This window comes from Conger conger, chromosome 9, assembly GCF_963514075.1.
Source record: "Conger conger chromosome 9, fConCon1.1, whole genome shotgun sequence".
Classification (NCBI taxonomy): Eukaryota; Metazoa; Chordata; class Actinopteri; order Anguilliformes; family Congridae; genus Conger; species Conger conger.
Window position 1 is genome coordinate 23,714,808 of NC_083768.1, and position 13,972 is coordinate 23,728,779.

At 46.5% G+C, this 13,972-nt stretch overlaps 1 protein-coding gene across 1 annotated transcript in view; it reads right to left on the reverse strand.

Moving 5' to 3' along the window:
• Positions 1 to 1,411: 1,411 nt before the first annotated feature.
• The window catches only part of macf1a (microtubule actin crosslinking factor 1a), a 132,397-nt gene continuing 119,836 nt past the window's right edge, over positions 1,412 to 13,972 (reverse strand). Inside the window, 7 exon segments of the mRNA XM_061254720.1 lie at positions 1,412 to 3,659; positions 4,134 to 4,245; positions 4,799 to 4,912; positions 6,866 to 7,071; positions 9,938 to 10,000; positions 11,005 to 11,122; positions 12,312 to 12,329. Of these exon segments, the coding sequence (XP_061110704.1) occupies positions 3,415 to 3,659; positions 4,134 to 4,245; positions 4,799 to 4,912; positions 6,866 to 7,071; positions 9,938 to 10,000; positions 11,005 to 11,122; positions 12,312 to 12,329 (876 nt within the window). The 3' untranslated portion in view covers positions 1,412 to 3,414.

Consider the following 13,972-nt stretch of genomic DNA (forward strand, 5'->3'; position numbering starts at 1 on the left):
CTTTACATCGTGTGAACGATGTGTTTGTGTGTGTGGTAGTATGTGTATGTGTGTGTTTATGTGTGTGCATGTATGCATGCACAATGGGTGGTGAAACCACAGGGATGAGGTTCTATGTTCAGAGATATGGAGTAAAAGACCAGTAATTCAAGTGTGCGATCTGCATACAGATACACAGTCTCAGCAGAGAGGAGGTCTGTGTCTGGACTGGGCAGAGGGAGAATCTGCCATAGGTAATACTGGTCTGCTCTGGTTCTAAGAGCAGTCACAGACTGAGAACTCTGATGTTCTGATGCTTAACTTGGGTGTTGGTTCTACAGAAACGGCAAGGAAACCTGTATTTTTTTGTGTGCCTTGACCAAGTGTATTAGATTAATAGTGTAATTCCACTCAATGCACCCTGCCCCATTTAACACTATTTTGGATAGATAACAGCACGGCTATCACACACGTTTATAATAAATGTGGGGGTTCTCAATGTATCACAGTAAATGAACAGGGTGATGGGAACTTTGATCTGCCAGCTGCTGTTTGTGTGTAGGACTTCAGTGCATGCTGGGAGATGTGGTCACTCTGGAAAGCGCACATATGGTCCAAACACGAACCCTACTAACCAAACCAGCTGAATGGCATCCAAGCTTAAAAAAATTAAAAAATAAATCAGGAGCTATTTCTCTTCTGGTCTGTGTTTGACCACGTGTTGAGTCGTGAGACGAAAACCACGTTGGGACGAGAGTGCAGCAGTGGTCAGGGTACGGCTTCCTGGTGAAATGTCGATCCAGGGTGATGGAAAAGGATGTGTGCCTAAATATCTGTGCAAACATACACACAGCTGCAGAATTCAGACTGGAAGACACCGCCCATCCCAAACCCCATCCGCTCTCTCATAACCACCTCGCCAGACACAGTGGTATTCAAACCCCGCCCATAAACACACATAAACACGCACCTATATTCACTAGTACCCACACAAACACTAAATTATCCACACTTTTTCTTGCCACTCACACACAGATATACATTCCCACTCACATAAACAAATGTATTCCCATTCAATGCATACTCGCTCGCACGCACACACACAATTGCACACACTCATTATTACACACACACACACACACATGCATGTATTCCCTTTTTGTTCACAATCACTTGTGAAAGGCCAACCACAGCCCTGACAGTAAATAAAAACAGGGTCACGGGCTGATGCACGTACACACAGAACATATGGGTGTGCCTCTGGTATCTTCGCAGAAAACTAATTGCACCCTGCTACTCATTAACAAGACATTTCCGGAGGGCAATGAGCTCTGGTGCTTATATCTTCAAAGACAGATACTAGATACCGTTACCATTACAGAGGCCAGATTTAACCAAAACTTCAGAAATGAAAACATTTCAGGCGGGACAGTTTTTTTTTTTTTTACTGCAAGCAATATTTTAATACAAAATGAGAGCAAAAAAGGTTTTATAGTCAACTTATTTTTCTTTTACACAATTCATAATAACCCCCCCTCCATTTTCTCTTAAACACACTGATAACACAGCATCAAAAGGGGATCAGTCTCCCCTTTTCCCCCTTCTCCCCCCAAAAAGAGACAATAAATAAAAATAAAAAATCACCTTAAGATTTCAGTTGATTTTCATCAGTTATTCATATTTGTCAGAACTCACAAAGAGAATTGAAGGAACACATTTATTCCTGTCAATGTCACAATTCAAAGCTCCTATCGGGAGGGAAGAGGGATCGAACGAGGGGCGACTATGCAGAGAGGGGGTGAAGGCTCTTCCGCACCTCTCTCCTTCAATGATTTTCACAATCATCACAATTTTCATAGTTTTATTTTTTTGGGCCGTTCAGTCATAATCCTATAACTGTAGCCATCTGGCAAAAAGGCCGCTCGGAATCCACGTGTCCTGTCAGTCATTTCATAAACTATCATTTACAAGAACAGAGAGGAAGAGACACTTTCTTGGTTAAAAAAAAAGAAAGAAAACAAACCAAAAAGAGCATCGTCATATTAATACTAATAATTCACAGGAGGTGATATGATACTGAAACTGAAAAATAAATACAAATTTCCTTATAAGCTAGCCAAAGGAACAAAAACTGAAAAAGGATTATAAATTAACCGGGCGAGGGACATTCACAATTCTCATTTTTTCATTTTTGCATACTGTGAAACAATTTCAATGACCTCTGGTTTCTGTAACACATTACGACTGAACAGAGTTAAAACACACAAACACACACACACACACACACACACACACACACACACACACACAACATGCCCCAGAAGTCCCATCAGTGTGACCCAGGGCTGGGGGGAGGGGGTGTACAGCCATACAGACAGTCAGTGCACACTCTTCATCTGGAATAAGGTTCACTTCATCGGTAGAGGAATTCACACCACTTCACTTCCACACGTTTCACGGTTTATCAGGTGACCTGAAACCAGTCCATAAAAGCGGTCCCGGAGGTATGATGTCACCAGACGGGGGGCAGTTGGACCTCGTACGGTCGCAGTGGGGCACAGTCACGGCGAGACCCAGGGGTGCTGCAGCTCTGTGGAGACGGTGAATGAGAGTGGTACAGTACAGCAAGTGAAAGCAGCCGGTGAGGCCACCTCTTCCTCCTCTCACTGCCATATGCTCCTGTTCATCGCATCCGCAGCGCCCCCTCACATTCACCCCAAAATGAGTGAGGTATGGTGTCACACTGTGTCTTCATGTTCTCCCGAGTCACTGGAACTCCCCTCCAACATTACCACACCACACCACACAAACACACAGACTGGAGGAGGTACTGTCTGCTGGATCAGAGCAGAACAAGCTGTGTGTGTGCGCATGAGTGTGTGTATGTGCGTGTGTGTTGTCTGCGCGAGTAAAGCACGCAATTTTCCAGAGAAGTGCTGGTGAGTCTCTCAAACACACCCACAGCTACAGAGCCTCTGTTTCAGTTCGGTTACAGGAACCAACACCTGTCGCTATCTTGCCCTTTCGTGTTCTTCAGGGTGTGGGTAGATGACTGTGTGTGTGTGTGTGTGTGTGTGTGCATGCGAGTTTGTGTGTTTGTGTGTGTGCGCGTCTACCCCACTGCCACACCAAACAAATTCTCACGTCAGGATTAAAATACAGAACACAGATAAGGCAGCATCATTATGGTTATTGTTAGTGATGACTCCAGTGGAAGAGGTCAGGATTCAGCAGCGTCCATCCGCCGTTCCGAAAAAACCCAAGAAAGACAAAGACAGGCAAGCTGGGGTTTGCTTCCGGAAAGTTCTGATCAGTCTAGCCCAGCGTGGGTGCGTGAGAGTGAGCACCCCCGTCAGCCCCGGCTGCACCACCGTCTCTGTGAGTCTGTGACACGTGTTCCCCTGGCGCCCCCTGCCGATGTGGAGGTCTGTGTTTTTATCTCTTGCCCGTGGCGGTTCTGGGGCTGGGAGTCTTCTTGGAGATGGTGGGGATCTTGGAGGGCTTGGTGCCGGGGCGGCGGGGCGTGTCCGAGGTGTCGGAGCAGGCCGAGCGCGTCTCCAGGAGCTCGGAGGCGTCGGACGCATCGCTCCCTCGCCTGCTGCTCGCGCGGCTCCCCGCCCTGCTCCCCGCCCGACTCGCTGGGCCACTTGCTGTCGAGGCTGCGCGCTTGGCTGAGGATTCTGGGAAAGAACAGGAGGAGGAGGGTGGGGGAGAAAGACGAGAGGGAACAAGGAAGGATAAGGATAGGATAGAGACTTGGTAAATGGACTGCGTTTATATAGCGCTTTTATCCAAAGTGCTTTACAATCGATACCTCTTATCCTCCCCCCTTCACACACCAACGGCGATAGGCCGCCATGCAAGGTGCCAATCAGCTTGGGAGCAATTGGGGGTTACGTGTCTTGCTCAGCGACACTTCGACACACCCAGGGCAGGGGATAAAACCGGCAATCTTGCGACTGCCAGACGACCGTTCTTATTCGTATTTTGGTACTGTATTTACTTCCAGAAACAGCTCAAAAAGATAATGCAAACACCTCATGATGAAAGAGCACTGCTGTTCCCCTATTGCCGGAACAATTTCATACCGCTATGGTTTGCTCACATTTGAAAGGAAGGTGAGGGTTAGGGTTAGGCGGAGTGGCGATTCTCACCTGGGCGGCCAGGCTTGGCTCCACCGGGCGTGGTCTGGCCCCCATTCTCCCCAGTCAGAGAGCCGCGGCTGGAGTGGAAGGTCGGCCTCTTCAGCTTGGAACTCGCCGCCCCCTTCAGGGAGAAAGTGCAATTGCGTTATTGTGGCACTGTCATTCAGGATGGCACGCCATCCCCAGTGACAATATACTCGAGAGTTTCTGAGTGAACACTTTTCTGAATAACCTGAAGACTTGCAAACCAGTGAACTAGGCATTTACAAGAACCAATGAGTTACAAGAAGATTAATTTATTTTCTGATAAGTCCAAATGAGGGGTAGAACTGACTGAAAGGTGGACTGAAATCCCGTTATACCCACATCTAATATAATACTTTATATACTGCTCCTCCCAGGTGAGAATCAGCTTCAAGCCTTTCAAACCAGTTTTTCCCCAACTTTATATTCACTTTCTGCTCAAAGCTGATGAGTAGTATGGTAGCATACTAATGCGGCATAGTCTAGGTGTGAACACGGGGTCATGAGTGTGCAAAGTATATCAGTACAGATAGCCTGCTATCAGCGCTTATCAGTTCATAAATGTTTATAGCAGTACTAATGGGTGTTTTGCAGGCAGAGCTGAGAGCATATTAGTGCTTATCAGTGGGTGTACAGTATCAGTGTGTTACCTCAGGCCCCGGAGTCTGGCTGTGCTCTGGGCAGGACTGGCACTTGGATGGACTTGGAGTTTTACTGTGAGCCAGCCAGGGCTTAGCATAGCCGCGAGAGTGAGTGTGGGTGGACTGTGAAATATCAGCCAGAGAGAGAGAGAGGAGGGGAGGAGGGAGGGGGGGCGAGAGAGAGAGAGAGAGAGAGTGCCAGAGAGAGAGGGGGAATGCGAGGACAGCAAGATAGAGAAGGAGAGAGGGGGAAGGAGGGAGAGAAAAAGACAGAGAGAGAGGGGGGAATGCGAGGACAGCAAGATAGAAGGAGAGCAAGAGGGGGGGGGAAAACAGCAACCGAGGAGCAGCCAGGTAGCAATTCAAGCAAAGAAAAGGAAAAGGGACAAGAGCAGAAGGAAGATAATGGTGCGGAAGAGAAGAGCGAGAGAAGCAGGAGAGGACGGTGGGAGTGTTGCAGTTCGGTTTTTGCCCAGGTGAAGATGAAGCAAAACACAGAACGGAATTATGGGGGAAAATCCACAGATGGAGATGGAGGAATATGCAGGGTAGAGGGAGGGAACGAAGACAAAAAACAAATAAACAAAAACAAAAAAACAGAACAAATAAAAATCACACAGTTAAAGGCCTGGGTGATTTTGTCATGCAGAAACAGGAGGATGAGGGGGACCACTGAACCAACAGGTTAACCCATTACCAGCACACAAACATGGTTAAAATCACAACATGGATAACAAGCACACGCGCTCAACACAGCTAACAGAAGACACACATGATCACAGACATTTCAACTAAAAGGGTTTCTAATGGGATCTTCCCCCACTAGTCTGTTTCAGGAGCCCACCCTCATGTTATATTTCCCTCTTTAGTATTTCATTTTTCGTCCAGCACTTTTGCCTATAGATGGCAGAATTATTACAGTGCGTGGGCATTATGCTCACTCTCCACTTCAGTGCGTATGGAAGTCCAAACACTGGCAGAGAAAACCTAACAATTTCACTGTGGCTTTAAAAGTCCAGAATAAACGGATGTGAGAATTGGGTTTCATTTGGCCTTTGATGAATAAGCCCCATAACACTCATGAATCCAAGGGGCACTATCATTGCTATTGACCCATTCATTTCTTACACTGCAAACACAAAGGCTTACATTTTGAAAATGTAAAGCTTTAAAGTTTATACTATGGTAAAATCTAAAGTTTAATCAATGGGCAATCTTTTTTTCTGAAGGGTACAGGGGCTTACTGGGTACAGATAGTCACCTAACTTGAACCCGACCCCAATACAAAGTCTCAGGCAGTGACACGCACACAAACACACACACACACACACACACACACACACACACACACACACACACACACACACACACACACTGCATAGCATACTGTACCATGACACCCCATGTGAGACGCCACATTTCCTGACAGGACAGACACCACCTGGCAACAGCACGCGTGTGAGAGAGCAGGGGCGTGTGTATGAGCACGGGTCGGACGGGCGTGTGTTGTGCAACGGTTTGCGTGTCTCTCTGAGGATGTCATGATGGAGGTGAATGTCAGGTCAGGTGAGTGCGAGGTGCTTGGGCCTGTAGTGCAAAGCGCATCGATCTTCCAGACTAGAGGATTATTACTGACACGTGCCATCTCTCCAGCTCTTCTCTTCTCCTGTCTGTTGCCTACTGGTTCCCTTTACTCACCAACTGCATTACAATCCCTTAATACCAACTACCATCTTAACTTTAAGTGGCAATTTTAGGCCTCTGGTATATTCTTTGCCTACTTGTACTACAAATTGTATTATAAACTCAAGCAGTTAGAAAACTAATGTTCTATAAGAAAAAAATCCTTAAATACATTCCTGAAAGAAAAGGACTGCAGTAGACTGTATTCGGGGCAATGTTTTATAGCCACACCATCAGCCTTATGCCACCATCTGATAGCAATGATTTATACACAGTAAATACACCAGTCTCCATATGTCAGACTGAGCAGAGCTGCGGTAATTTATCAGATAAAAAGTCACAGAAGAGATGATTAAAGAAACAGGAAGTGCAGGACGCAGGACGCAGACTCACCCGTGAGGAGGCGGTGGGCGTGGCCGGGGCGGAGGGCAGCGAGGCGCAGCTGGGGGCGCTGTGCGAGGCGGAGGAGGAGGAGCGGGTGGGAGACGCCGTGCGGGACGAGGGCTTGGAGCGCCGGCCGCGGGACCGGAAGGCGGCCAGGCCCGTGCCCTCCGGCAGGATGAACTTCTCCCGCAGCTCCAGGTTGGTGCGTCCGCGTGCTGGAGGGGGGGGGGGGGGGAGAGACGGTCAGCGCACACAGCAGGGGTGGGGGGGTCGGAGGTTTTCACACAGCGAGCAGTGGATCTGAGTCAGTGCGCGTGGAGCGGTCGGGGCGGAAGGGCGAGAGTCAGAGCGATGCTGATTCACTGCTGAGCTGAGGAGTCAGTGCAGGAAAGGGAGGTGAGTCAGTGCAGCAGGCCCACCTCTTTCTGAGTCAGTGCAGTTAGCGTCCCTCAGCAGGTCAAACTAGCACAGCCCTTCCGATAGTTTCACACTGCTGCCTGGAAGGACTGCTATATTCCCATAGGCAGGGGTCGGCAACTAAGTGCGGCCTCGGCACAAATTTACTAGTCGGGTTGGCTAGTACTTAGCCGCTCAATTAATAAGCCAACCATAAGGGCCTACTCTACAAACTGTATGTGAAACGTTCTCAGATATCAGTAGCAGGCCTACATTGATCTGATATTGGCGATATTGATTGTTGATTGATTGGTATGGATTCTGGGGATTGAGCTCATTAGGCTGCCAGCGTGTCACAATTAGGCTTTTTAATCTGCTACTCTAGGATAGTCAGTGTTGAGGAAGCTACTCTGCTACTGTAGGATAGCCAGTGTTGAGGAAGCTATTCTGCTACTGTAGGATAGCCAGTGTTGAGGAAGCTACTCTGCTACTGTAGGATAGCCAGTGTTGAGGAAGCTACTCTGCTACTGTAGGATAGTCAGTGTTGAGGAACTATTCTGAATATATACTTAACTAAGTTACCATTTACTAGTAGTATTAAGTAGTTAAGCCACAGCACAGCTACAAGAGAAAAGTAGCTAATTAAGCTCAAGCTACTTTTAAAAAGTGGTTAACTACACTGAAGCTACTTAATGAAAAAACATAAATTATGCCAGGTTGAGTAGTGCTACTGTTTTTGCTCTCACCTTCTTTTCGCGACATAAAAATTAATTCATAAGTTAACCGCATATTTAGTTTTTCCAAGTTGATTTCACAGGACAATTTTTCTAATTCTGAATTTTAAGAAAGAATGACCTAATGTAAGCTAGCCATACACATTTCTTGCACTTGCTCTTTCATGATTTAATGACGCGACGTAAAGAGACAAAGTTACCAAGCTAAAACCGGCAAAAATCAAAAATAGCTCATTCCTTTGCTTAAACTACACCGAGAAACACAATCCCCGAATGTCAGTTAGTCTATTAAAGCACTAATAGCAGCCAACTGTATGCGCTGAAAGAATGATAAGAATCAGGACTATGGCTCCTCGTGACGTGAGTTTGTGTAAGATCAGGAGACTACTGCTCAGGGAAAAAAATCCAGGGGCAGACCATGTTACATTTTCCACATTGAGACATTTGAATGGACCTAAATACCAATTTTTATACGTTGTTATTTTGTATACCTTCACTGCAGAGTGAAAAAGCAGATATTGCTTCTACCATTTAACCCAGGGGAAAAGCAGCTTTGTCCACACTATTAATTTGAATAAATAGAAGGCCAAATTTTACCACAGGCCACCAATTGCCGACCCTGGCTGGAAGCGGTTTGTTTTGCCTGGCGCATATAAGGACCATAAATTAGGCAGGGGGCAGAGAGTGTTTATGTGAAGCCATTTTCGGGCAGATTTGCCTGGGGCAGGCCTGCCTTGTTTCAAGGAGTGGGGGGTTCAGTAAGTGCTATCAGGTGGTCTGAAGTCCAGAGAGCCGTTAATAATGCATTCTTGTACAAACACTGCAGCAGCCCCAATACACAACAAACAGCCAGAAGAAGCCAGCCACAGACAGAGACTGTGAGAGAGAGAGAGGGAGGGAAAGGGAGAGAAGAAGGCAGAGCAGAAAGAAAGGAGGAAAGAGGAGAGAGGACTGCAATGTGAAAAGTAGTAGCAGTGCACTGTAGCAGTGGTCAGTAGCTGTCGTTCCAGCTCGGGACACGCCCCCTTTTCAGTCACCCCTAGCAACAGCAGGCCAGTCAACAACGAGTGCACTCTGTAATTTCTTCCCCACAAGGCAGGTGCACCCTGTAATTCTTTCCCCATGAGCCATCACATCAAAGAGCTGCTTCAAGCATTATTAGAAACCCAGGCTGGCCACACCCAGGTCTTGAAGTTTTCAGATCTCGTCCTACAAACACCATCTGGGACACACATGAAAATCCGCAAGACTAGAGCTGGCCAACCCCCGTTTGGATGGGAAGCATGAGGCAGACTGGCTTACAATCAGTCCCGCAGGCGCCCAGCACACACACACGCGCAAACACACACGCTCGCACACACTAACACACAGCAGTAAGAGAGTCAGAGCTGGGCCGATGGACTCGCAGTGTGAGACAGAGTGAGACGGACAGAAAGCAGGCAGAGAGATGGGTTGTGACAGAGCGAGAGTGAGACGGGAAACAGAGAAAAAGGGGGAGAGAGAGAAAGAGTAGGTACCTCTGCAGCAGAAATAGCCAGGAGTGACCGTCACTGAGAGACACAACAGAGACGACAACATGAAATAAGCACGCACGCGCGTGCCCGCAATCGCGACACGCGCTCCCTCTCGTCACGCACGCTCACAAACGCACACGCGCAAGATACACAACTGGTCATTACGTTTGAGCCTCACAACCACAGCCGAGACGCACAGTGCCTGAGAGACCTTCACATGTGTACCGAAAAGCTTTTACTCAAGTCTGTCTTTTCCAGATGTGCGACTCATCCCTTCATCCTGCGCATTTCCAGCTTTGCGTGAGCAGGCGGGGGTAGTGAGAAAGTTTAATTCGGTGTTGCGCCGCAGTCGGCAAAGCACAGCATGGCTGAAGAGAACGAGGGAGAGTGTGTGCAGGAGGGAGAGAGGGTGAGTGAAAGAGTGAGAGAAACCCAACCTATACGAGATGATATGGAGCTGCTGGACTCGGTGCGAAGGATTTTAACTCCTGGATGATGCACTGAGGAGAGAGAGAGAGGGGGAGGGAGGGAGGGAGAGAGAGAAAACTAAGGACCATGCACCATGCACTAAGAGTTAGAGACGGACAATGGAGGAGAGGAACGGGACCACCATGCACAGGAACGACGGATGATGAGGTTGACTAAATGAAAGAGAAGAGAGGTGAGTAAAGACAGGCAGACTCCACGCTGGCCTGACAGAGAGACAGGGAAATAAGGAGGGCTCTTATAAACCCATGACCTCAGATAACGAGGGATGGACAAAAAATAGGAGGAAAAAGAGAGGGATGGAGACAGAAAGTTGGAGAGCCCTGGAGAAGAGAAGAGTGACCGATGCCAGACAGCATGGGGCACTACACTCAACTGTGCATCTGAGAGGTAAAACTAATGTGTGCGTCAGTCTATTAGTCCTGTGATACACCCATCCATCCATCCATCCAACCATCCTTCCATCCATTCATTCATTCATTCATTCATCCATTCATCCATCCATTCATCCACTCATCCACTCATCCATCCATCCATCTATCTATCCATCCATCCATCCATCCATCCTTCTGTCCACGTTGTTGCAATGTTAATTATAAACACAGCAGGGGTGATTTAAACATTAAATCCTAGGCTGGAATATACCCAAGAGGTATTGGGAGATTTTGAGTCACATTTGCCAGCCTAATAATATTGTATGACTTTATAACCTTCTCTTTTTAAACTTGAGCCCCCTTCAGGTGTGGAGGAGCACATGACATTACAGCTGTAAGTAAAAGTGTGTGTGTGTGTGTGTGTGTGAGAGTGTGTGTGTGTGTGTGTGTATGTGTGTGTGTGTGTGTGTGTGTGTGTGTGTGTGTGTATAGGTGTGTGTATGTGTGTGTGTGTGTGTGTGTATATGTGTGTGTGTGTGTGTGTGTGTGTGTGTGTGTGTGTGAGTGTGTGAGTGTGTGAGTGTGTGTGTGTGTGTGTGTGTGTGAGTGTGTGTGTGTGTGTGTGTGTGTTCGCTCGCTCTCACCTCTGCAGGGGTCATTCTTCACCAGGAACTCATCCAGAGCCATCCAGCCTCCTCCCACCCGCACCATCACTGTGCTGCGCAGGATACGCACCAGCCGCAGCTGCTGGGAGTCCCCAAACTGAGGAGAGGGAGAGGGAGAGAGAGAGAGAGAGAGAGAGAGAGAGAGAGAGAGAGAGAGAGAGAGAGAGAGAGGGAGGGAGGGGGGGAAAGAGAGAGAGAGGGAGGGAGCGGGGGAGAGAGAGAGGGAGAGAGGAGAGAGGGAGGGAGAGGGGGAAAGAGAGAGAGAGGGAGGGAGCGGGGGAGAGAGAGAGGGAGAGAGGAGAGAGGGAGGGAGAGGGGGAGGGAGAAAAGGGAGAAACAAAGTGGGGAGAGTAGAAAGAAAGGAAAGCAGAAAAGAGGACAGAATATAAAATAGAGGGAAGGAGGAAAATGAGAATGGAAAAGAGTAAGAAAAGAAAAGAGTAGGGTTGGGGGAATTGGGGAACATAAAAAGTAGAACGTAAAGAAGAAAATAAGTATTATACACTACAGAACTAACCACATACACGCCACTACACAGCCCCCTAACATTCCATTAATGAAAGATCAACTGCATGCAATGACACACGTGCACTGATAAATACCCAAAGAAACAGCTCCACTGACTCCCGATCAAAGCCCACCACACCCAAATTTTAAATCACAGCGTTACCACAGCAATCATTTATCACTGGAACAATGAAATATTTAAGCACTAATTTCACTCATTTAACTTTTTGATCGACCACAAATCATTACTGTGGTAAGCTGCATTTTTTTTATCCAGGAAACAAAATCAGAAGTAGCCACTTGGAAACCTTCCATGGGCCATGATTGTTCTACCTAACCCTCCCCACTCCCCCAAAGTCAGCAAACCAAACAAAGCAAGGCTCACATCAACTCCCAAATTACCGCACCCCTGTAACCCCACCATTATTTACAATTCACTCCATCCAATGTCTGGCAGTGCAGTGCGTTTGCACCACACAACCAAACTCTTATCTAGAGGACAGTCACAGCCCTGTGAAATCTGCTTCCAGTGCATTGTGAACCATCTAAAATAAGAGCAACAAGTATTTATCCTGCATTGAAGGACGGAGGCTGAGCCACTTCCTGTCCAGCAGGAAATGCTTCATCGCCATGGTGACAGCAGCAGTTCTCTGTATAAAGATTACACAGCCTACAGAGCCTGACTGATAACAAATGGCTATAAATCGTTTGTCTGGATGCTAAATTGAATAAGGAAGCAGATTTCAGAGGTTCTGACACAGACACACCAGTCACTTTACCTGGTTCCCAAGGAAGAACTATAAAAAATCCAGCAGACATGGAGGAGTACAACACAGGGGGGGGAAGAAAAAGAGAGAGTGAAATAACATTCACAGACACAACTCTTTCACAGGCAACAGAAACACACAGAAAATACGTAGATCATACTGCTTCTACACGACACAAATACTTTCTCTTAGAATGACTGCTGTCTGCTTCTACACAACGCAAAGACTTTCTCTAAGAATGACTGCTTCACAACCACTTCACTGGGCTGGGAATGAACTGTTCTGTCAATCACAGGAAAATAAGAACCGATCAAAGCACTTTCTTCTCCGAAAGGGCTCAAATTGGTTCAAGGGTCATTGAAAGTGAATAATATTGAAGCTGTACTCTCTCCCTTGCTTTAAAAGTTTTAACATTTTAAAGCAAACCTCCGTGCTTCTTCCCCTAGCAATCTGCCTGGCTGTTATGATACAATACTGATCCATGACTGCTGATTTAGTGAGGACATTGATGCTAAAAGCTGGTATGTGGATGACAGGGCAGTGAGTTTTTACAGTGGAGCAGAACAGAAGGGAAAAGACAGACAGCCAGACGGACACAGAGACAGACGAGAACTATGGTGGAACCAGAGTTTGTGCTGTTAGTCTACGGCTGTAAAAAAACAGGATGTCATTAATCAGCGAGTGATGAGGATGGTTAAGTACACACAATAACAGGAACCATGATGACAGTGTGCTGATTAATATGCTGGTGGGGTGCAAAAACAGAAGATGGTGCAGATGGTTCAATGATGTTGCAGCATCCGTGTAGAAATACCGGATCCTACACAGTACAAAACCACTGGAACCAAACCGTCTACATCTTATCGACCTCTGAGAAGAATAATGCTCATGGGACTAAAACCTGTTGATACATGTAGCTTATGGATGTGAATTCTAGGTGTTACCTATGAAATTGCATTTTGCATTTGCATTTTGTTTTCATACCATATGCGTAAAAACTATGTCATAATTCAAATGAAAATGCATTTTTCACTCTCTTGAATGTGTATCATAACCTTATTCCCCAGTAAAATTCTCTCAATATTATAAAAGGAGATGCACTAATGCACTGTTCTATGTATTATCGTATTATTGTATTATTTCTACACATATTATTTGAAATCTATTAAATCAATTGTACACAGCTTCATTTAATTTCAGCTTTCAGTTAACCACTCCCATGAAGATAAAAATCTCTTTATTTTTCAAGGGAGCCCAACTGAACTAAAGGACCAGTAATTCAGTCATGCAGCTGTTAGTATATTTTACCCTTTAGAAGTCAGATGATGTATTCACTGAAGGTTTGGCCTCAGAATGGTAGCCACAAGCATCATTAAGGCTAAAGAAGTCCAGCGTACATAAAGGATTACAACTGTAATAATTAGTGATGGTTAACGAACAGCAGTCAGATGGTGCTCCAGGTGACTGACACAGAAACAGCAGCAGTCCTGCACTAGTGTGTTACAGCAATTCACAAATATACACATGTACTACATAACCACAATATAATGTAACAATGACATTTTGCATTATAAATACAAATTGTGATACCCATAATATGCGTTTGATAACATTTTCTTCAGAATGAGCTGTTCTGTGCAGCTGCTGTAGCCAGAAGCGGAATGCCTCAGGCC